Consider the following 23,481-nt stretch of genomic DNA (forward strand, 5'->3'; position numbering starts at 1 on the left):
GGGTGTTCTTTTATTGGCGATGAACTTTACAATTGGGAATGAAAAACAACGTGCCTCCAAGGGGCGCAAGCACACGAGTTACAGAAAGAAAAATGTTTAAGTCTAAAAGCTAAGGAAATGAAAATTACATATTCTCTGTTCGAGAGTTTTGGATTCGGTCCTTTGCTTCTGCGTCCTTTCTCCCTTTTATACCTCATAGACGATCTCTTTGTGATTAACTACCCTAAAAACTGCTTGATCGTCCTATAACTACCCACTTTCTTTGTAGTGGCCATTTTGTCATGAAACTGCCTTTTAACTGCTGCCATTATCTTTCATTGTTCAACTGCTTTCGATTGAATTCCTTGAGTCGTGGAACGTGATAAGGCTACTTTAACAACTGCCTTGATAACTGCATTCCTTGATAACCACGATGCGTTATGTTTGTTAATACCTTGAGCGACTTGAAGGTTTGGGCGAGAGTAGAATAAAAGCTCTGGGCAACCGTATGACACTCCATTCATTCAGATTCTGGGCGACTTACAAACTTGGGCGATGGCGTTACTGCATTCTTGGGCCCCTTATTTGGGCCTTCACCTTGATTCGTTCGATTGGACTTCGTTCTTTGGGCTATCTGATTTGGGGATCCTTCAATTGGGCTTTACTCCTTGGACTGTTCGATTTGGACTAAATTTTTATGTGTCAGCAGTATGGTTATCAAAATCACAAACCAAATAGTAGGATAGCATGGTCTCAAAGAGACTAAATAATTCGAATTGCATACAAAATCGCAATTTAATAGGATTGCTATAAAATCGTAACATAATCACGAAATTGTACAGAATCAGAACTTGATTTTTAATATTTTTAAAGTTCATTATCACATTTCAAACATGTTTATAAGCATGGTTATCAAAATCACAACTCGAAATGTAGGACAGCATGATCCCAAAGAGGCTAAATGATTTGAATCACAATATGATAGGATTGATATAAATCATAACATGATCATGCATACAAAGAGGCTAAAGCATGCAAACAATTTTTTTGTAAGAAAAATGTCATTAAAGACGATTTGTGCCAATTAAAAAAGGATTATTTTCCTTGTACATGGGGGTGCCATGTAGCACTCCCCTATTGGAGGGGCACAAGATAGGGGGTGACACCCCCAATGTACACATTGCCCAACTCTTAATAAAATGTGAAGCATAAGAATGCTCTGAAATATGTGTTAGACCTAAATGTGATGTTATATTCAGTGTGATCTATACTCCGAAATTAATAGGACTAACCAAATCATACTTTACTCCATGAAATAATGAACATGATATATTTTTTAATAAAAAATTATTTAGAATTGAATGAAATCTTTTATTTTATTTCAAATTTGGTCATTTGAAACTTTAATTAAGTGAGAATTTGATTGAATAACCTATCCCAAATAGGAAATCTTGAAAATATTTGTTTGGTTTATATAGTGAAAATTTGGCTATTGAATTTGAACCCCAAAGGTTCAAGAACTTAGCCCCGTTTGGCTCCTATTTTGTGGAAATGAAAATTGGTGGAATAGTGTTTTTTTTGAAAATGAGTGGTTGAAAAAGTAGGAAATTTTTTCGATTTACGCGTAATATTATTTTATAAAAGATTATATGGTTGAAAATATGAGAGAAAAAAATAAAATATAATATAATTAAAATTAATAGGGGCTAAACAAGAGCTTAGTATAAATTGTTGAGTTGCTAGTCTTATGAAGGGGGAGACCTAAATCATATTCGGTTTGGTCCTAAGCTCCACACCGTGTACTAGCCATTGCTATATGTCTTGCCGGCTCGGATCAACTCAATCCAGCATCGGGCTTGGTTTCATGTTCGATTTTGGTTCTGCTTGGATGCATGTGCAAATGGGTCCTTGTCATACATATATTTTTTGGAAAAAATTTTATATGGCCAAAATTTTTCACATAATATTTTTGTCTATAAATATTTGTGATCAACGTATGTTAACCAAATAACAAACAGATGTTAACCGACCTTAACAGACGTATTGTTTCAGTCCGAACAAGCTGTCTATTCCTTTTTTAAGGATTATTTGAATAGTTACCATTGTTCTGAAAATACTCATCGAGTGTTCAATTGGTCATGAATAAGTCTACAATAGTTTGACTTTATGCCAGAAAATTGACAATTTTCATTACAAAAATCTCCACTGAAAAATAATAGTAATAATAATAATAATAATAATAATAATAATAATAATAATAATAATAAATTATACATACAAAATTGACTTCAGTTACAAGGAATAAAATATACCACTCAATATGACTTGAAATATTAACTGAGTCAAGAACCAAATTGATTACATGGCAAACCGAAAATCTTTATGCCGAAATTCCAAATGCCACATTTATTTTTATATATTCACACTTCCCCTCCTTTCTTCTCGGTCCGCTTTGGTTCCTGATCTTGAGCTCGCTGTTCTTGGCCTCAGACTTGGCTTCTTCTTGGAGTCCTTGTCTTTTCGATACTTTAGGCCCCTGCTCTTGTCCTGGTCTCGATTCTCCCTGGCTAAGTACTTTCAATGATGCAGGCTAGCTGCCTATGCCACCCCTAAATCTTGGACATTTTGGCGCGGGTTGGAGCCCCTTCATGAAATCGAAGAGCCGATCCTCTTTACATTTTGTAAAATTCCTGATTGACTTTTTAAACCATTGAATTATTTCAGATCAATGCCCACAATAATTTTTAAAACATAGTTTTTTATTACCGTCATACTCTAACTATATAAAGAGGGGGGAATTAGAATTGTTTTTAAATCAATCATACTACACATCCATACTCAAATCAGGATGAGACACGTGTCGATGCATGATAGAACAATTTGAAAAAATAAAACAAATCACCCAATCATTTTTTGACGCATAAGACTGTCTCTTCACTCCTTGTTTTTAAATTAATTTTTGAGAAGTAAACCAACAAAAAGAAAATTTTGCCCCAAATTTTCGGGTCAATGTCCACAATAATTTTTAAATGAAAATTATACTCTCTTTATCTTTAGCCCCGCTATAGGGGCATATTCCTATATGTATGCATTGGAAGCTTTATTGAACGACAAGTAGCTTGTATGATGTCAAAGAAAATAAACGTTAGGCTCGCTTATTAGATCATTTCTATTCCTCTATATAGTGGAGAAGAAAAATATTTTAACTCCACCATATTGTTGTTTAACAAATTACTTCTCGTTCGCAATATTATTTGATGAGATAGACACAAAACAAGAGAAGCCATCACTTATTCATGATATCCTCTTAATTGGCAAAAGCTTTAATAATCTCAAAAATCCAAATCTTGTGGGCGAGACCCAAATCGTGAAGAACTTCCTTGCAGCCGGAGGCAGCCTCTTTGGTCATGATCCCAAGGGGGTTAGCATAACGTACAAGGCTATGCATTCCACTGTTTTCGGTGCACTCAATCTTGGCCGTTTCGAGACCTCCCATTGGCACACTGCACTCAGCCTCTGGGCTCTTCAATAGGCTCACTTGGCAAACGTCGTTCTCCCAGTTTCCTTTTACATTCAATTCCCCAGCCTTTTAAATTGTGTGTATGGTGTTCCAACCCCGATGAAGACCATCGTTTTAGACAATAAAAGGATACATATGGGAATATATTTGAATTTACCCTAAATATTGTTCATTGGCACGTATAATTTCACTGAGACTATGTTTGAGCTCCATTTTGTGTTAAAAAATAGTGATTTTTTGAATAACGTATGATTAAAAACTAGAAAACGATTTTGGGTTTACCTGTAAATTATTTTATTGAAAGAATGTATAATTAAAAATGAGTTCGAGAAAAAATGAATTTCTAAAGAAAGAGCCTATTCTTTCACAAAAATCAAACTTTATAACATAATACTACTTCTAAGAAAAAAATTCTAAATAAGCATAATTTCTCAAAACTTGTCGACAAAAATTTTATATATACACACTGAATAAACAACAATAGATGCACTTTACAATTTTAATTTTTTTTTTTCTAAAGGAAAAAAGAAAAAGAAAAAGAAAGGAAATCAGCTAAAACAAGTCCACGCTGACACTGCGTAAATGGGCCTATCATGCCAACATATCATCAAACTGGCCTTCTGATTGACTATCTTGTAACCCTTCAGCCCATGGGCCTCAACTACTATCCGGGCCTCATCCATTATTCCAGACCATAAGCGCACGGGCTTGAACCCGGCCCCTCCAAACCTCACCATCCATTTTGCATACCTTTCATGCCTCTTCTCCCTCTCTAGCCCTTCACCTGCCACAATATTTTCAATCTCATTCCCAAACATGTCTTCCAACATTGTTCGATCTGTGCACGAGAATTCTCCATAAGCAACACTGATTGAATCAAACCACGCACTATAATAATGTAAAGCTTCAACAAATCGATCCACTAGACGATAGTGATTATGATCAGATTCTTGCTCGACTAGTAACACTACTTTTGGAGACATTGATTTTACCATTGCTAAGAACTCGTTCATTTGCTTAGAGTCTTTGACTCCGTTATTTTTGCTACTCCCAAAATGTGAATTGACACGATCGTCCTCAGCCAATAAGGCGTGAAGACTTGAGATCGATATCAATGCTAGTGCTTCACCTGATTTTACCTTAAGCATGTCTAACGTGAGCTCTGTAAGACTAACATTTACAGGGTTGAATTGAAAGGGCAAGTCCAAACTTTCAGCCTCTTTCACAAGCCTAGCCCCTATGTTCTCTTGGGCTACCTTATTTTGACCAACAAAAGTGATTCTCAAATGAGGCGGCGGCCCATCCGGAACGTGCCCAAGGCCTTGTATAAACGGAACCCACAAATTTGGATCCCCAGAGCCCAAATCAATTATATGAATTATTCGTTCGTGAGACATGACTTGGATCAAGACCTGCTTTATAATCGAGTAGGCAAAGGCCATGCAAGGGAACTGTTGAGTGAAGATGGACCAAGCCCGATCAAGATCATGCCGTGCGGGCTTGGTATTATTAAGGGCCTTATATAGGCCGGGCCAACGCTTAACAAGTCGGGCTGCCAACGCAGAGACAAACCGGGCAGAAAGCCGTTGCATGGAATCACCATTGATCGAGGCATGCTGCAAAATTTGGCGAAGACAAGCGTCAGCGTGATGGAGATTGCCTGAGGATGTATGGCCAGCACAAGATAGCAACAACTCGATCAATTTTATACCTCTCTCTTCTGGATTTACATCCTCACTACGATTAGTAGGAATTGATTGCAAACTCAAGGACAATGTCACTTCTGGATTCTGTGAGGGAAATGAAGAACTCATAAGTGCTTAATTTCTGCTAATCAAAATTTTAAGAATGTTCAGAGGAAATTTATTTGGCTACTTATTGTGGGAGAATGGGAGGAGCAGGTGAGAATATGGGAAGCTAGCTTTTGGACTCATTAAACTCGTCCAATAATATACAACAAAATGCTTGTGTTTTTTAAAATTATTTTTCATGCAATTAACCTTTCTTGATTTTTCTTAATCACACTCACTAATAATTATTAGGGTTGAGATTAATAATTAAGTCAAATGGAGAACCGAATAATTTTTGTCGTATAATTTGTTTTAAATATAAATTTTATGCAGAAGAACTGTAATTTTGCTTTTTCACTGGGACAATTATGGGATCTCCACCTTTTTATTATAAATATCACAACAATCAAACTTTATTGTCCGGTAAATATTTGAAATCACTTGTAAGTCAAACTTACTTATAAATAGCTTCATTTCAATACATTATTGTCAAGATAACATAATTTACTTATTTTGAAACTTAACTAGTAAAACAACTTGTGAAGAAGCTAGTTGGGATATATGGACAATGTTGTGTACATGAGATTTTTATAGAAGGAAAGATTTCCATTTGGCAGTATTTCATTGGGTGTTGGGCGGCAAAAAAAAGGGAAAAACAAGGTCTAGAACAACACCCGTAAAGTTATCTAGACAGAAATTTTGTACAAAAAGATTAATCCTGAGATATATATAACCATTCTACTTTAAGACCCTGTTTGGGAATAATTTTCTCATCAAAAAAATTGATTTTTTGACCGTTATTTCATTATTTCAGCCGTCATATTTGACTTCTTCTCTCACAGGTGGACCTCACTTTTCTCCTAACGGTCAAAAAATCAATTCTCAAAATCACTCACAAACAGGATTTAAATTAGCAAGAGTATTCAATTTATTTTGTTACTCAAAGTAGAAAATAAATAAATTTCTTATTTAGCTAAGCTAACTTGTTCGTGTCGATTAATTAATTTATAACTTAATAAATATTAAATATAAAAAATAATTATAAGCTAGTTGGGATATTTGTCCGGTCTCTATTAACTTACATGCCATTACCAGCCATATTTATTTGTCTTTTTAATAAAACTCTTTCTAATATTCCTATTAGGAAAAAACAGAGAAAAATCAAATTTGGTCCATAAAAATCAAAGGGATTGGCATAATCTTAAATTCTTAATATAAACTTCACTCGCTTAGGACAAAAAATATTGATTTAGATTATTTTATGGCAATTATGCCAGCAAAAATGAGGTCATCTTAGTAATTTAACAAACACATCTAAGTGTTTTCTTCTTGGTATCTCTTTCCTCTCCATTTGGCATATGTGTACGCTTTTACCAACCAGCAAGAATTTGATAAGAACAATAATAAATTGGAGGTATCGATAATTGATCATACCCTAGGACGCTTCATACACTACAAGAAAAATGATATCTAACAACTAATATTTCAATCAAATCAATTTGGCCGTTAAAAATTATTTCCAACGATCAAATTATACAATTCATCGTAGGAATTGGATGACAAAGAATCAAATTTTAAATTAGTTGGAAATATCCTATGACGATCAAAAAAATAGTTGGTAAATTTATATTTTCAACGACCAAATTAAAATTGGTTGTTCAGAGCAAGCGCTAAATAAAATATTCTCACCAAAATATTTGTTCATATTCAACGACAACAAAATTGATTATTAAAAATACAAATAATATAGTAAATATTCGATGGCCATAATGTTTGGTCGTTAATATAAACAATAACTAATTTTATAGAGTTGTTGAAATTAAAGGAAAAATCGACATTTAACGACTATTTATTTGGTTGTTGTTACGGGTGACATTCAACGACCGATTATGTTTTAGTCGTTGGAGGTTTATGATAACATGATTACAACTTTAGCTTGGCGCCAAAATAGTTTTCGGCATTCAACGACTAATAAGACATAGTCTTTGAAGGCAACATTCAACGATTGATAAAGTGTTGTCGTTGAAAGTTTGTGAAAAACGTAAATTATGCGTGACTTTATTCCCTTTTAATTTATTTCCTTCCATCTTTATCATATTTCCTTAATTCAAATATATCTTTTGCCGACAAAAATATTTGACATATTTGTAGGTTAATAATTAGCGAAATTTTTTTTAATTACTATTTCAGTATTTCTAATTTTAATCCCCACGAAAATACATTTTTTTTGTTTTTCGTTAACAAATTCCAATAGTAAAAACACCTAAGCACCCACGTAATTTTACCACTTTCTCTTTGCCTCCAAAGTTTTTCACTAAAATTGTCATTCCCTCTCTTAATTTGTCATCCTCTTTGCCTCCATAATTTTTTCTCCAAAATTATTCATTCCCTCCCTTCATTGCATCTGCATAATTGGCTCAAACCTAATATCAATTCTTCAATTGATAGACAAATATGTATCGACATTTACTAGCCAATGGTTAGCTTATTTTATTCTCTATGCATCTAGGTACGAGCAATTTTTAGAGGAAGGGAAGCTTTTGGAGGTACATCTAGATCTGTTTCTTTTATTGGTTGTTTCTTTCTCTTTCGTTGCGCTGGAAAAATGTCCTCCATTAGTTGAGCTTTTGGTTTTGCAAATTTCTAGGGCTATGTCCTAAGATGAGGACAGGGGAATCCTAGAAGTGACTGCTAGACCTTCTCTTTTAGGACAAGAGAGTGCTGTTTGTGGAGAGTCCTTGATGTTTGTTAAATTTTGGAGAGTTCTTGATGTATTTTTTTAACATTAACTCAGGGCCGTGGTTTCACATTTCTCTTGATCTTTTCTATTGTATGTATATTTACTGCTCAGAGCAATCGATACTTTTAACTTGTTACTTTGCAGTGTTAGCATGAAGTTTTGAGTGACCATTTCATTAATAAAAATTTTGACTCTAAGTCCCATAGAAAGAAAACGAATTTCAAAGAATTGAATTGCCTGTAACTTCTTTTACTGGGAATTGTCAATTAAATGTGTTTGATTAGTATAATTTTTTACATAAAAAATGATGAAATTTTGAATTTTTTGGTGTTTGTTTGGATTTATTTTCCATGAAAATTGTCAATTAAAGAAATAGGAATTGTTTCCATTGGGAAAAAAAAAAAAAAAAGGGCTGAAAAACTCAATTCCCACCAAAACCAAAGGAAAATCAATTCCTTAAAAACTTTAAAAATGTGATCACATGGGGGTTGGGTGAAAAACGAATTCCATGGAAAAGTTTAACCATCAAACATACCATTTGGGTGAAAATTTTACATGAAAAATGGAGCCTATCAAACAAGCCCTAATTGATTTTGGCGCCACAGTTCAATTTGTTTTTGAATATTTATTGTTTTTAGTGTGATTAGATGATTGAAATGTAACATGGGATTCTTAATATGTATGTATATATATAATTCCCGCTACATGATAATAATGAGATTTTTTGGTCATCTATGGGGATATTAGTTCCTCGGTCTTCTTGCATCCCTTGCAGCGAGACAGACTGAATCACAAGCTTGCTTCTTGATTTTAATTGGATTTATCACATTCTTTAACCTAGACAGGTGTTATTATTATTCTTCAAATACTAATGAAAGACTGGCATTTTGAAGGATTTCACTCGGGCGGGGTTGGGCTGATCGAATCCATGTTAACATACAAATAATAATGGAAAAACTGGTCCCTCTTAATTCCAGTGAAGTACCACTTAAATCATGATAGCAATGAATCAAAATACTATTAAAGAACATGAAAACCGATTTGGATCAAACTTTTTGGGCATATCTACTTGTCTAGTACCCTGTTTTATGGCATTGTTTGCATTGATGTATTAAGTTAGTTGACCAGTTGCTTTCTAAAATAATACATTTGACGACGAAATATATTTTTAGTCGTTGAATACAATCGTCAACACCTCTTTGCCGACCAACGAACGAGCAACTGATTTTGGTCGTTGAATTTGATCAACAACCAAAAATATACATTCAACGACCATTTATATAGTTGTTGAATGTGATATTTCCTGTAGTGACACATATTACAAGGTTAGGAAATATGTTTAGTTGCAGCTGTTGTTTACTCTAAGGAAAAGTCAAATTGTTTTTTTACTTAATAATAAGGTTCACAAGTACTATTCAATTATCAATTACTCACTTTTAGAGGGTGTTTAAGACTCATCTTCATGTAAAAATGCATTTTAGAATAGCAAATTGTTGGGAAATGTGTGGTTGAAAAATGAGAAAAAGTTTTTAATTTACGTGTAATATTATTTTTAATAAAGAATATGTGGTTGAAAAGAAGAGAGAGAAAAATGTATTTTGAAAAAAATGGGTACCAAACGGGGCCTATTTATTATAAATTCTACTATTTATAGATACTTACCAAACATCGACTTATAAAACAAGTATCATGTACTTTTAAAAGTACACTTATCGGGACTATCAAACTATGGTATTTATTGTTAATTTAGATGAGTTATTGCCTAATTATGCGTTAATTCTCTTCATTAGGACAAACTTGACGCAAATTGATTGAACCAGAAGAAATGAGCGAAAAATGGGCAAAATGGATGAAATCCAAAGTTCAAGGATCAAAGTATACTGACAATTACATAAAGACATAATCATGCTCAACACGAACGCAACTTTCCTTATTTGATTGGAACTCAATTTACAGGTGTTTATTGATCAAATTTCACCTTTTATATATACAAAACATGAGCAGCCATTAAAGGGAACTGTCTCTAGTCTCTAACCATACATTCTAATAATCAAATTTATCAAGAGCAAGATGCCAATTGACATATTTTGATAGAGGAGATCAAACCCTAGTAAGAATCGAAGGCCAATTACATCAAGATATTAAAAAATTCAACCTCAGAATTAAGATCAAGATTTCTTGTATTATTTCATGATCCAAGTGATATATTTTTCATTATTTTTTTTTATAATTTATATAAAAACATGATATGCTAGATCCACCTTTGTATTGGATGAAAATGAATTTAAAATGTAGTATTAGATAATTAGCTACTTGTTGTAGTATTGTGAGACTTCCAATAAATTTAAAATGTAGCAAAATTAACATATGTGTAATAGATGTTAAGAATAACATTTATCACATGTGCAATTGCATATATAATCTAAATTCTAATGCAATTTATTCATTTGAATTCAGATTAGTAAAATATGTACAATAGATGTTAGGAATAGCATTTATCACATGTGCAATCGTATAGATAATTTAAATTCTAATGCAATTTATTCATTTGAATTCAAATTAGTAACAGATTTGGGTAGTGACTAGAATAAAATTAAATTGTCTTAAAAAAGAAAGTTAAATACATTAACATTATGGATTGTTAATAACGCATGAATAAAACTAGATTACAAATTAAGAATTTTCGTAGGTGGACTCTAAATTCAATACGATCATTCATAATTTGATATAAACCTTAGTTTTACATTAATTTTAGCATAATTACAAATCAAAACTCTCTTGTGTTACATTTTTCGAATTTCATGAAAATTGATAAATTTAAATTGAAATTGAAATTTATTCCTTACAGGATAATACTCTTGACTCACTAAATCTATTACTTGTCAACGATCTTGTAAGCTTGCGAAATTTTAGCGAACAAGTTTTTGACCTAGTTAGCGGGAAATAAAGTATTTAGTTTCGATTTATTAGTTTATTTAGGAATCAAATTATTTATTTATTTCTTTGTCTTTGTTTTGTAATTTTGACTACACACCCTAATCTCTCTTGTGCTTCGTATTCTTCCAAGTACTATTCAACAGTATATGTATGATTCTGACAATATCAAGAAAACAAAATATTTGTAATAATTAAGCCCGACATGGATGAAGAGGATATGCTAGCAGACGACATAAATTGTGAGTTTTGTTAATGGATGTATTATGTTAGGCAATATTTGTATACATTCACCAATCCCTTCATGTTCAAGCTTTTGTGTTTAAAACAATATTTAAGATTTCAAAATTAGTAATTGATAAATCTGATGAAAATTACATGCCCGAGGGCTAGTATGTATCTACACATAGGGACGATGACATCATACTTTGGGAAATTGGTCCTCCCTTGTTAAACGAGGAGGCAATTGTAAGATATGATAATAAACTTGGCATATTGGATGAAAGTAGAATACGGGTGGGAGTTTTCGTAATCTGGTATGAATTTAAAAAGTAGAGATATAATCCCCTTGAAAATGTTGAAAATAAAGAATTATCATTGCCCATGAATTTGTCTAGGAACTACCATTCAACTTGAAAAGATATTCATTATTGGATAAGAGCATAAAGAGGATGACAAATTAATTACAAAGAAAGCTAGCGAAAAAGTGACAATTAATGAAAATAAAATTAAAATACATTCTCTGGACTTCATCGATTACCCAACAATTGAATTTGTGATTAAATTTGAGGAGGAAGAAGTATACACAATTAATTTTGAATTGCATGAAATATGCAAGACATGTAATATTGAAAGAGGCGAGGTAAAGATTTGGAGAATCAACGAAATGTGGATCAAAGTCAAAAGAAGCAACTTGAGCAGGGTATCAAAAGCTTTCTTAAGAATTCTATGATGCTAATTACCAAAGTTAAGCTAATGACTATAAATAAGCGCTTTTTAGGAAACAACTCAAATTCTCTTCCATTTCATTTATTTTTCCTTCTAGATAATGGATTAATAGTTTTTATTCCTTTTAGTAGTATAGGATATCTTCATTCCCATATTTACCTTTGGGATCTGTTTAAACTTATTATAGATTGTTCCACATAATGATTGATTTTTATTTATTTTGAAGGAACATGACACCTGAATAATTGGACAAGGAAAAAGACATCGTAAGTGATTCAACACTTTTACCTCAGCCCACCCCACATACAGAATTGTACTATGGGAGTACTCATTTTCCTTCTTTGTCCTTAATTTTTATATATTGCTTGTTATATTTTTAGAAATTGGGGACAGTATTTGTTATAAGTTTAGGGGTAAAAAAAATCTAGTTTTTACTGTTTTGTGTGTTGGTTCGTATGAAAAAATATTTCTGGGAGTCGAGTAGATTGATTTTGTATACACATTGCATTACTTAATTGTTTGATCATCAATTAAATAATTAGTTGCTTTTTGTGTTAAAAACTTAAAATAAATTTAGAATGTGGCAAAATTAAGATATTTTTAATAAATGTCAGGAATAGTATTTATCACTTGTACAATTATATAGATAATTTAAAATATAATGCATTATATTCATAAAAATATGGGCAAATCATGATAGATTACACTTTAATGGTAAAGGTTTTTTTTTTTTTTTTATATGTAAATCCCCCCACCCCCACCCCCCCGGGAAGAATTGCATCAATGATTCATTAAAGCTTGTTTGACCCCTATTTTTGGGGATGTAATAGTGATTTTTTGAAGAATATATGATTAAAAAGTAAGGAAAAATTATAAATTTATGTACAAAATTATTTTACTAGAAAAAATGTGTAATTAAAAAATAAGTTTAAGAGAAAATAAATTTTTTAGATAATAAGCTCAAACATGGGCTTAGAAGTTGAAGTCTTCATAAGAAGAGGGCACATGCGACAAGATCCCTTACAAATCACATATAAGGTCACATCTGTTCACTTTACTAAAGAAAAAGTTTACAAAATACAAATCTGCATTTGAGCCTCATTTTTTTTTTTAATTTATTTTTCTAAAACTCATTTTCAATCACATTTTCTAATAAAATAATTTTACATATAAATTAAAAAAAAAATTCTTACTTTTAACTACACATTCTTCAAAAAATCACTATTTCAAAATACATTTTACTCTAAAAATGGGGATCAAACATGGGCTAAATATATTCACATTTCATATATTGAAAGCATGTGTATTGAAGATGAGTCGATAAAAATGAGTTTTAAATGATATAGAGCTCAAACAAGAACTCGATGACCAACATGAGTCTACATATTTCTTTCTTTTTCTTTTTTCATTATTTATTATAGGTATAGTCAAAATAACTATTCAACACCATCTTATTCATCAAAATATAAATGTGGCATAAATTTAACCCTTGTTTGAGCCTCAATTTTTTTTGGTCAAAATGCATTTTGAAATAATGTTAAGTTAAAGAATGTATGATTAAAAAGTAATGAAAAGTTTTGGATTTACGTATAGAATTATTTTATAAGAGAATGTGTGGTTGAAAATTAGTTTTAAAAAATAAATTTTTTAAAATTAACATTTTATTCTTCATTAACCTTGAAATTATGTTTTAAAGTAAAAATAAAAATAAATAGAAGTTCATTTCCTAAAGATTTGGCCGCGGGCGTGTCCGAGCAAATTAACCAGAAGGCGACAAAGAAAGGGGGGGAAATTCAAAAAAATTGTACAATGGCCCATGCAGGTCTCGAACCTGCGACCTTCGCGTTATTAGCACGACGCTCTAACCAACTGAGCTAATAGGCCTTCGTGTTGCATACCTGTAATTGTAATTTCATAATATCTAATTTATTGTTCCATGGATAACGTATAATACAAGAATCCGAGGGGCAGAAATGGATAAGTGGCTAGAAGTGAGTGCAGGGGACGAAGAAGAAGATAGAAAAATGTTTGAACACATAACGGCAAATGAAATAGCAGGATATACGGTAGGAGCTCTTCTGCTTTCCGCTACCATTTCTGCCCCAAAAATTGACTCCTTCATTTCTTCTTCCCAGCGCAGGTAACTTTTTCTTTTCATTTTCCCGATTTCTGGTAAGTAATTGATTAAGTATCAGATTGATCATTTGTCCCTTCTTTAGATCCACAGAAAGTCACAATTTACCCGCCTTATTTAGATACCATTTATAGATGGCATATGTAAAATGAAAGAGACTATCTTACCTCGGAACTTTACGGAAACAAATGATTTCCTCACACCAAGCTTTCATAATTCAGTCAAGTTTTTGATAGCTAGATAAATATAGATAAATTTTATAAATTATAAAATGGGTAAAAAAGTGTTTTTTTTTTTCTCCAGAATGATTGGTTGAAAAAGAATATAATGTTTTCGATTTGTGTGTAATATTATTTTAAATTAGATTGTGTAATCGAAAATAGGCTAGAGAAAAATAAAATTTAATTTAATGGGATTCAAATGGGGCATTAATTTTGTTCAATCGAGTCACTGCACTTTAATTTGTTTCCTGTCGGATATCTCCTTTTGTTCAGTAGAATCAATGACATGACAGTCATAAAATCATTGTCGTCAACTAACGTTTATGTGTGATACACCATTATTTATTGACTATCACGTCGTCAATTTCTACTATGGAATTGGGCAAAGTTACTTCAATTGATATTAAATCAAAGTAGAATTGCCCAATTAAAAACAAATCAACGTGCTGTTATTCGATTATATAAAATTGAAGTATAGTTCTGTGATTGACACTAGGTGGCGGTAGGAATTTACCCTAAAAAACTCACCTGCTGGTGAAGCTAATCTATAAATTGTTTTAAACAAAAATGGACAGCAGATCTCATCTCTACGTTCTAATGCATTAAGCAGCTCTTTGGGGATGTGCAAGAAATGTGGGGACTTGAAGCGGATAGCATGCACCGGGTGCAGGGGCTCTGGATTGATTAAAGAAGGAGGGCCATTCAGTTTGATTCCTGTGATTGATGATTCTCCGTCATTTGGGGTTAAATCAAAATCAAAATCAAAACCGCCAAGATCTTCTTCTTGCACCAAATGTCAAGGTAGAGGACACTTTTCTTGTCCCGAGTGCTCTAACTTGGTGTTGAGAACTGGTATTGAAGCGAATGATTTATAAAGAACGAAAAAATAAGGAAATGAACCGACCCTCTCTTTTCCTTTTTCTCATTATTTTTGTGGGTTTGTATACTTGTATGACTACGATGGATTAAAACCGGATTATAGCTATGTAATATACAACTTTTTTAATCAAATCATGATTTAATTGGTTATTTGTAAGTTCTTCCTTTCGGATGTTTAGCAAAGAGATGCTAAAAATGCTCTTTAATAGCATGTTTGATATACAGAAATCAAGATATGATATCCAATTTTGTCCAATTTAGTTTCAATGTGTTACTTCTAGTGGATGTTTAAAATAGGGCTATTAAGAACTTAGGATCCGTTTGATTATAAAGATGAAATTGAATTGAATTGAAAACGAATTTTAGGGGATTGAATTGCCTAGAAATTATTTTATTGGGAATTGTAAATTATTGTATTTGATTAGTATAATTTTCCATGTGAAAAATGTTGAAATGAAATTGTTTTTTAGTGTTCGTTTGACTTTGTTTTATATGAAAATGGTCGATTAAAGGGATATAATTTATTGGTATTGGGGATGAAATTTGTTTCAATTGTCAACCCAAAAAAAAAATCAAGAAAATCATTTATCTTTTGGTGTTCGTTTGATTTTGTTTTACATGAAATTTATTTGTTAAAGGGAAATATTTTTTTAAAATAATTCTTAGAATTTATTTCCATTGCCAACAAAAAAAAAAGCTACAATAACCCGAAAAACGGATTCTCACCAATATGGTGAGAATTCGAATTCAAGAAAAAACTAGAAAATGCTGACGAGGTGGAAAACAAATTTCTTGAAAAATTTTACCAATCAAACAGGCCAAAAGTGAAAATTGGAATTTGTTTTCCATTTTCCCAAGAAAATAAGTGGCTATTAATAGCCTTTGTATGAAAGTTTATACTGTTGAATCAAACTCTTTAGTAAAGAGAAACTTGACATATTTGTTAAAAAGTTGTTTCAAATTTTTTACGCTTAAACATCTTAAACATGCTCGAAAGATGAAGCATAAACTATCCATCGCAACTCCTATCAATTGGGTCGAGCTAACCTATCTCGAAAGAGACTCAAGACTTAACTTTGCTCGACTATGATTTATTTATTTATTTTGTTTATTTTTTTGTATGGGAGAAGCACAAGCCCATCCCATGGGCAAATTTTTCAGAATCCTACTATTCATACAAGTAGTTGACAAACTTGATTTAAATCAAACTATATGTTAGCAACATTTGGACCGATTATTTCAAAAACAGTTTTTCAAATCAATGGTTTAAATTTTACCAACACTTAGTTTATAAACTAACTTCGTAAAAAAACTTTGTATAAACAGATTATTTCAATTTTCAACTACCCATGTGCACGAACCTTTTGACACTGTACAAATACATTGTACATAAGATCGAAAAAGAGCGCCCCCAGGGCACATTTCCAAGTGGTAAAAAGGGAGGGTGGAGAAATCCAACTTTGCTTGAGGCTGCTGCGTCAAGGGTTCAAATCCTGAAATATGAATTTGGCTCTTGGGTAAGTGCAAGTGTACAAGCAGCCTTCCACCCTGTACCCTTGGAGGCATAACCTGCGATTTACCTCCCTCACAATGCTCCAGGGCAGGGGTGGTGGGGGACCCTTAAGGTTAGGGTTTAACCTTTTGAAAAAGAGCTGGAATTATTTGCGTGAAATTCAGACAAGCCTGTGAATGCATTTAAGGTCGATTTCTCCTCGTTGAAGAGAACTACAGCTAAAAACTTGTAGCTTGAGCAAAGAACAACACGAAATGGCAAAGCATTTGGAAGAAAATCGCAATGAACTGAGTCGAAACTCAAAGGTTATATCTAATAATGTTGTCATAAGAAGTCAACACTTTTAAGAATGCGGTATTCACAATGGCTTTACACTTTCAGATTCTGATGTCTCTTTCCCTTTCTGTTTGTGGTTGGTTTCTCTGTGAGTAGAATTTTCAGTATAGATCAAGTCTCGTCAAATGCCATCACCTAGAAAGCCAAGAAAAACACAATTAATAATAATGCATATGTTTTCATTAAAATTAATAATAAGGTTTATGTTTTATCATCGTTTCTCGAGTTAACAAAGAAAGAAAAGATAGCTTCGAAGAATTCGTAAACCCTTCTATAAACCATATCTAAAAAGGAAAAAAAAAACTCTTGCCATGGAGGATTTTTCGTGGAAAAAAGGCAAATTAAATGCAGCCGTAATAAGTGATTGTCAGAGCAAGGAATATCTGTCAACAGTGTTTCCTCTTCTGCCGAGGAAATTTCTGGGAGTTCGATCAACAGAACATAAGAGAAGATTCCGAGTTTTTTGTCGATAAGGCAACACCTGACTTGGGATGAAATGTTAATTTTTTAAGCAGAGCAACCCCTTCCGGGTATGCAGATAATAAGAGTCCACTCACTATAAACCGCTAACTTAAGCGAATTTTCAAATTCAACCAAAATATTATTTTGAATTCTTCAAGTGGATGAACAAGAATATTAACAACAGTTTTCATTTGTCTATAATAAATGATAGACAATTCAATCTATTGTATATAAAAAATTACTAATGGAATTTTCCATCTCAACTAGCATAATTTCCAGAGGGCTTGCTCTAGTTAGATTGATCGAATTCTATGTCTAATATTATGCTACTAATTATCTTCAAGTTGATCTAAATGTGACTTTGCGGTTAACGATAAGTTTGGTTTCCCACAACACAAGCAATGGGAACAGACCATGGAAATTCAAGAATAGGGGATGGACAGGGGCAGCAGGAAAATTAACTGGGCAGCACTTATCGGAGAGAAAGTCGTACTTCACAAGACATTCTTCTAACTCAGTAAGTGCGTGTTTGTCACATAGTATTGGACAGAACAAGACATGGTACTGAGAAGTTAAAATCTCGTTCATACAAATGTAGAGTCTTGTCAAGTACTATTATCAAAACAAGCTATAAGTTCAAAAGAAATAATGAGACATAAGCATTATAAAGGAAGGATCAGACATACCTTGCCGCAAACTGGACAATTATCACTTCTTTCCATCCATTCATATATACAACCAAGATGGAAATGGTGAGAACATTTTGTAATAATCTTGGGGTTTTCAGTAGTATATTCTGCAGGAAAAAAGGCCAAAAAAAAAAAATACTAAAATTCAGAAGAATCCAAGATACTCTATTCCGTAAATTACACTTTGAAGCAGCAATTATGAATTGAAGCCAATAGGAAAAGGAAGATTGCTGGCACTGGAGAGGAATTCTAGATTGTTAAAAATTCACCACCAGATCATAGAAGAGATGAATATGAATATACAAGAAACAAGTTACCTTGGTATATTTACAGATTACCTAAAAAATATAATAAAGAACTGTATAATAAAGTATATCAGACAGGAAATGAGAACCACCTTAAGATATTGTCATATTCAATACTCAAAAGTAATCTTGATCTGATAATTACTCGAGTAATACTGCAGCTTCCAATATTTTATACATAAAAGTATGAGAGACTGTCATGATGGTTGCTAAAAGAAACTATAAGTAAAACTAATTACATATCATTACCTTCAAGACATGTCGGGCAGACATCTTCATCTTCAGAAGAAGTGTAAATATGAGCATATCCTGTTGTTGTTTTAGCCGTTGAAAGCTTTACTGGTGATTTAGGATCATATTCTTCTGATCCTTCTTCACATTCAAATTTGTTCCATTTCTTCGTATTAGTAAAGGATTCAGAATCTTCATCTACTTCACTCCTTCGAAGAGGTTCGGTTTCCTCATGTGAATGAGTTGAGCCTTTCTCCCTTCTAGAGACCAGTCCATCACGCTGCAAGCGGAAATACCTTGGATCTGCATCATATGGCAGAGGTCTTGGAGGAGAGCGATACATATCAGCTAGCGAGTTATCAAGGGACGCAGAACTTAAAGTTGCCGTCCCTTGAGTGGATGAAGGAATGACTTGTTCTACCCCTCTATGAAACAGTGATGTATACTGCAGGACACAACAATAATATTCTATAGTCAAATTACCGTAGTCCATTTATCATCATTCGTGAAAGGGTCAATAATGTTATCGATTAATCTTAATCCCTAAATAAATGAGAAAGAAATCAGAAACAAAAAAGAACAAACGGATTTATAGTGATTCACCCTCAATGTGAGACTTGCATCCACTGACCACTATAGATTTTTCATTGAAGTTTTACAATGAGAGATCCCACACCTCTATTTTGTTGCGCAACTCAAAAATGGCCAGCCCTCATATTCCTTTATCTAATATGGGAACTTGGGCAACCTAATAAAAAATGCATGAATGCACAATATATGCCTAAAAAAACACATAACATATAGATCTTATAGTGCACAAGGATGCATAAAAGTCTTAATGCTGAATAAAAATTGAATCTTAATGCTAAATTTAACCTAATATTAATAGACAAAAAATATATTGAAGCATACCATACGCAAGAAGTTCTGCAGGAAGCATTGAAGGCACATACAGTTCCTATAAATTGAGATGTTCGGATTACCAAACTCGTCATATTCATTCCTCAAACAGCAACAAAAAGAACCCATAATTACCAGCTTGAATCAACTTTAACCCCTCAAAATTCCTTTTTCTCCCCAGTGATCTCCACGATTCTCGAACTCAATCCCAGAGACTTTGAAAATAATAACGTACTGAACCGAGATAGTCGAACAATAATGAGAGAGGATCCCAAGCTCGCAGAAGTTCAAATAGCTTCCCGAACCAGCACCCTCTCGCTTTAACAGATAAAAATTTCTTAGGAAGTAGAACTTAAAGTTATATATTCATCTGCAAAACAGAAAGAATAATACATAATTGGAAATCCCAAAATTTAATTCCTGGATGAAATAAATAGAAATTGCTATCAATATGAAATCAAAACCAAAAGAATGTACATGTTTGTATGGTGCGTGGGTATTTCATTCTAGAACTTTTAACAGTAAAGAATGAAACTTTCTCCCAATAATCAAGCAGCAAAATCAATTATCAACTAAAAAAACACAACAGAATATGATCGCAGAATCAAAAACTAAATACCCAATTCATGAAAAATTCCAATTTCTTTAAAATCAAGCAATGAATAATTCGCTTGTGCGCATAAAAAATACATCAAGATTATTTGTCTCCAAACAATCACCAAAATTTAAATTCGTTCATCGAACAGAGAAAATCCCATTACAGATTACACGATTAAACAAGAATTAAAGTATATAAAAGAGAAAAAAAAATGAAAATTTTAAATAAAAAAGAAAGTACCTATATTTTATGAAAAGATAGATGATTCTCGAGAAACAGGAGCCGAGAAATCCGCGGTCAGATGTTTTGTATCTATTTATTTGTATCTTTTTACCCAATATAAATAGGAATATGAGAAGGCAACGAATTTTTTTGAATTTCTTTTTGCTGACAATGGTAATTATTAATTAAAGCCACACGCTTTTAGTTGCTGCCTGCTGGTGGGTGAAATAGAGAATATTTAGGTTCCATTTGATTGTAAATATGGAATTGAATTGAAAACGAAATTCAAAAAATTCAACTGTCTAAAAATTATTTTTTTGAGAATTATAAATTATTGTGTTTGATTGGTATAATTTTTTATATAGAAAATGTTGAAATAAAATTATTTTTTTATGTTCGTTTGAATTTGTTTTATATGAAAATTGTCAATTAAAGGGATAAAATTTACTGATATTGATATGAAATTTGTTTTCATTACCAAAAAAATCAAGAAAATCATTTATGTTTTTGTGTTCATTTGATTTTGTTTTACATGAAAATTGTTGGTTAAAAGGAAATATTTTTTTTTACAATAATTCTTAAAACTTATTTCCATTGCTCAAAAAAAAATTAAAAAAATGTTACAATAATCGGGATTTCAATTCTTACCATTTTGGTGAGAATTGGAATTCAAGAAAATGCTGATGTAATCAAGAAAGATGGAATTCATTTTCCATGGAAGATTTCACCTATCAAACAATATAAAATTTAGAAAATGGTATTGATTTTCCATTTTTCATGGAAAAGAGTGTGCTATCGAACACACCCTTATTTCTAAATTTGCCCCTGTTTGACGTCCTTCAAAATTTTAAAATATTGTAAAATAATGATATAATTATTGATAATTATATAATATTATCATAATAAATAGATAAGTTTTTTCTAATTTAGAAAATCTATTTTATTCCAATTGTAACTCTTATTTTGAACCCTATAAATATAAGACATTGGTTCTTAATAATATATACTTGGGTTTTGACTCTCTATTTTTTCCCTTATTTTCTTTTTCTCCTTTAATTTTATAATATATTATCAGCATGATGAGCTCATTACATGAAACTTGCCCTGCAAAATGAATTATTTTCTCCGAATCTCGTTTTTGTGGCTAGACTTTTGCTTATAGGTTATCCAATTTACAAATGGATTTCCCAGAAATAAAAGAGTATTTTGCAGCATCGAATGTTGAAATATAACGTCGTGGAACCTTCTAGCTGGGTTTAATGCAATAGGCAAATCAAAAATTGATACTCATGCAACGGGTAATTGATTTTATAATTCTTGCTCAATAATAAAAACAATGCTGATTATTGTTTTCATCAAAAATTGTACGTGATGTATTTAATTGTTTGTTTCTTGTTTATCGTTCAATTGATTATCACGTTTATATTTTTTAAAATATATATTACAGTTTATAAATTTAGTACTCTGATATATTTCTATTACAAATAATTTGTTAGTGCTCCTAAAATAACACAACACTATTAATATTCTAAAAGAGTACAATTGCTTCTGAAGAAGCACAACTCTGCAAATATTTACATTCTACTAGAAAACATACTTTTGAAGAGTTCGTGTTTTTAAATAATAATTCGTTGTTGCTCCTAAAATAACACACCATTATTAATATTGCAAAAGAATATTAATTGCTCTAGAAGAGTATGATATTATGATTTCAATATTGATCTATTTCTATGTAAAAGTACAAATTAAATTACTCAATTTCTTTATGAGTCTATTCATGCATACATATTTATATATTAATGTTCTAGTTAAATTTTACTGACTCCTGAATAATATATTTAAATATAATTTAACATAAATTATGTTTTTACTCTTAAAGAGTAAATTCTTACATAATTTATTATTCTAAATAATAATATGTTTACAGTTCATAAAAAGCGTAATATTATTTTCAATACTAACATTGATTTATTGCTTTTGAAAAAGTAATAATAAAATATATCGTGCTCTCGAAATATCAAATACCCGAATAATATATATCTCATTGTGTTACTGAAGAAATACAAATTAAACAATTCAATACTGGATTATAATTTTAAAGGAAACTAATATTCTATATTATTAAATTCAAACAAAAATATTAATTTCTTGCTCTTGAAGAGCACGAATTATAATTTTCAGAATTTCAGAAAAATATTAACATATTGCTTTTAAATAAGCAATAACTAACGATAATGTACTCTTGAAATAGCAATTTTTTTAAGAATATATCATTTTAAATTCATGTTTATCCATGAAGGAAAACATGTAACTAATGCCATGAGAATTTGAATGATTTATGATTATATAAATTTTAATTTTATTCTTCAAAATTAAATTATTGAATTATATCTTATATTAAACTAGAAGTTCAATATTACTTTATTGTTTGACCTGATCAATTAGATTATCACTGGATTAATATTAATGTGAAATTAAAAATTAAAAATAGATATTCAATGAAAAATCGGAATATTCTTCAATCCAATAAATACCTATATCTCATTCGTTCTTTTTATCAGCAATTGATCATTAAACATCACTAGCTAAAATAGAGATTGAATTCCCTTTATTTCTAAAAATTAATTAGAATGTTATATAGAGCCCATCATCATTTACGTTGATCATCTAAATATGATTTGTATCTAATAAATTGGATACATATACTAGATGATTACATGGTGTTCGAAATCTGAAATTTGTAAAATTACTACTCAAATTTTAAATTATGAACTTAATTTTCAGATTATATAATCAGGACTTGTCTTGTTAATGCTAGTGATTATAGATCTCAATATTTTAATAAGTATTAGTTGAGATGTCGATAAATAGTTTAACACTATTATTTGTTAAACGTCTCTAATTAATTTAATTGAGAACAAAGTACTTCCAATTTTTGTTTAGAGAATTTTATTACGCATCATGCCAATATTATATTTTGCCATGTTATAATTGGTATCCACATCGAACATGTGTTTAAATTATTATACTTTAGTATGTCCATTTATATTGTTACATCTAACATTCCTCTTTAGTATGAC

The 23,481-nt window shown here is 31.5% G+C and overlaps 3 protein-coding genes and 1 non-coding gene across 4 annotated transcripts; 1 reads left to right on the forward strand and 3 right to left on the reverse strand.

Annotated features, from left to right (window-relative positions):
• Positions 1–3,926: 3,926 nt before the first annotated feature.
• On the reverse strand, positions 3,927–5,362 carry LOC111374546 (scarecrow-like protein 3). The gene has a single exon (XM_022997225.1). The coding sequence runs from the start codon at positions 5,311–5,313 to the stop codon at positions 4,048–4,050; it is 1,266 nt and encodes a 421-aa protein (XP_022852993.1). The 5' UTR covers positions 5,314–5,362; the 3' UTR covers positions 3,927–4,047.
• An 8,359-nt stretch (positions 5,363–13,721) lies between these two features.
• Positions 13,722–13,795, reverse strand: TRNAI-AAU. The gene has a single exon. It is a non-coding gene; the product is annotated as a tRNA-Ile (tRNA).
• Positions 13,796–13,892: 97 nt separating this feature from the next.
• On the forward strand, positions 13,893–15,302 carry LOC111374569. Its single transcript, XM_022997253.1, has 2 exons — positions 13,893–14,051; positions 14,877–15,302. The coding sequence occupies exons 1-2, from the start codon at positions 13,936–13,938 to the stop codon at positions 15,139–15,141; spliced, it is 381 nt and encodes a 126-aa protein (XP_022853021.1). The 5' UTR covers positions 13,893–13,935; the 3' UTR covers positions 15,142–15,302.
• Positions 15,303–16,834: 1,532 nt separating this feature from the next.
• LOC111374570 (E3 ubiquitin-protein ligase At3g02290-like) lies at positions 16,835–20,569 on the reverse strand. Its single transcript, XM_022997254.1, has 5 exons — positions 20,420–20,569; positions 19,594–19,951; positions 18,700–19,126; positions 18,143–18,252; positions 16,835–17,129 (listed from the first exon to the last, which is right to left on the reverse strand). The coding sequence occupies exons 2-5, from the start codon at positions 19,708–19,710 to the stop codon at positions 17,106–17,108; spliced, it is 678 nt and encodes a 225-aa protein (XP_022853022.1). The 5' UTR covers positions 19,711–19,951; positions 20,420–20,569; the 3' UTR covers positions 16,835–17,105.
• Between the last annotated feature and the right edge of the window lie 2,912 nt (positions 20,570–23,481).

Source organism: Olea europaea, unplaced genomic scaffold, assembly GCF_002742605.1.
Source record: "Olea europaea var. sylvestris unplaced genomic scaffold, O_europaea_v1 scaffold126, whole genome shotgun sequence".
Taxonomy (NCBI): domain Eukaryota; kingdom Viridiplantae; phylum Streptophyta; class Magnoliopsida; order Lamiales; family Oleaceae; genus Olea; species Olea europaea.

Bases quoted from the DNA above. Each gene is read 5' to 3' on its own strand.
- LOC111374546 (XM_022997225.1), bottom strand. From the start codon at position 5,313: ATGAGTTCTTCATTTCCCTCACAGAATCCAGAAGTGACATTGTCCTTG.
- LOC111374570 (XM_022997254.1), bottom strand. From the start codon at position 19,710: ATGGGTTCTTTTTGTTGCTGTTTGAGGAATGAATATGACGAGTTTGGT. The intron at 19,127-19,593 runs GTATGCTTCAAT...TGTGTCCTGCAG, and splicing joins TGCAGAACTTCTTGCGTATG to TATACATCACTGTTTCATAG. The intron at 18,253-18,699 runs GTAATGATATGT...TTTTTCCTGCAG, and splicing joins CTGCCCGACATGTCTTGAAG to AATATACTACTGAAAACCCC.
- LOC111374569 (XM_022997253.1), top strand. From the start codon at position 13,936: ATGTTTGAACACATAACGGCAAATGAAATAGCAGGATATACGGTAGGA. The intron at 14,052-14,876 runs GTAACTTTTTCT...TGCATTAAGCAG, and splicing joins ATTTCTTCTTCCCAGCGCAG to CTCTTTGGGGATGTGCAAGA.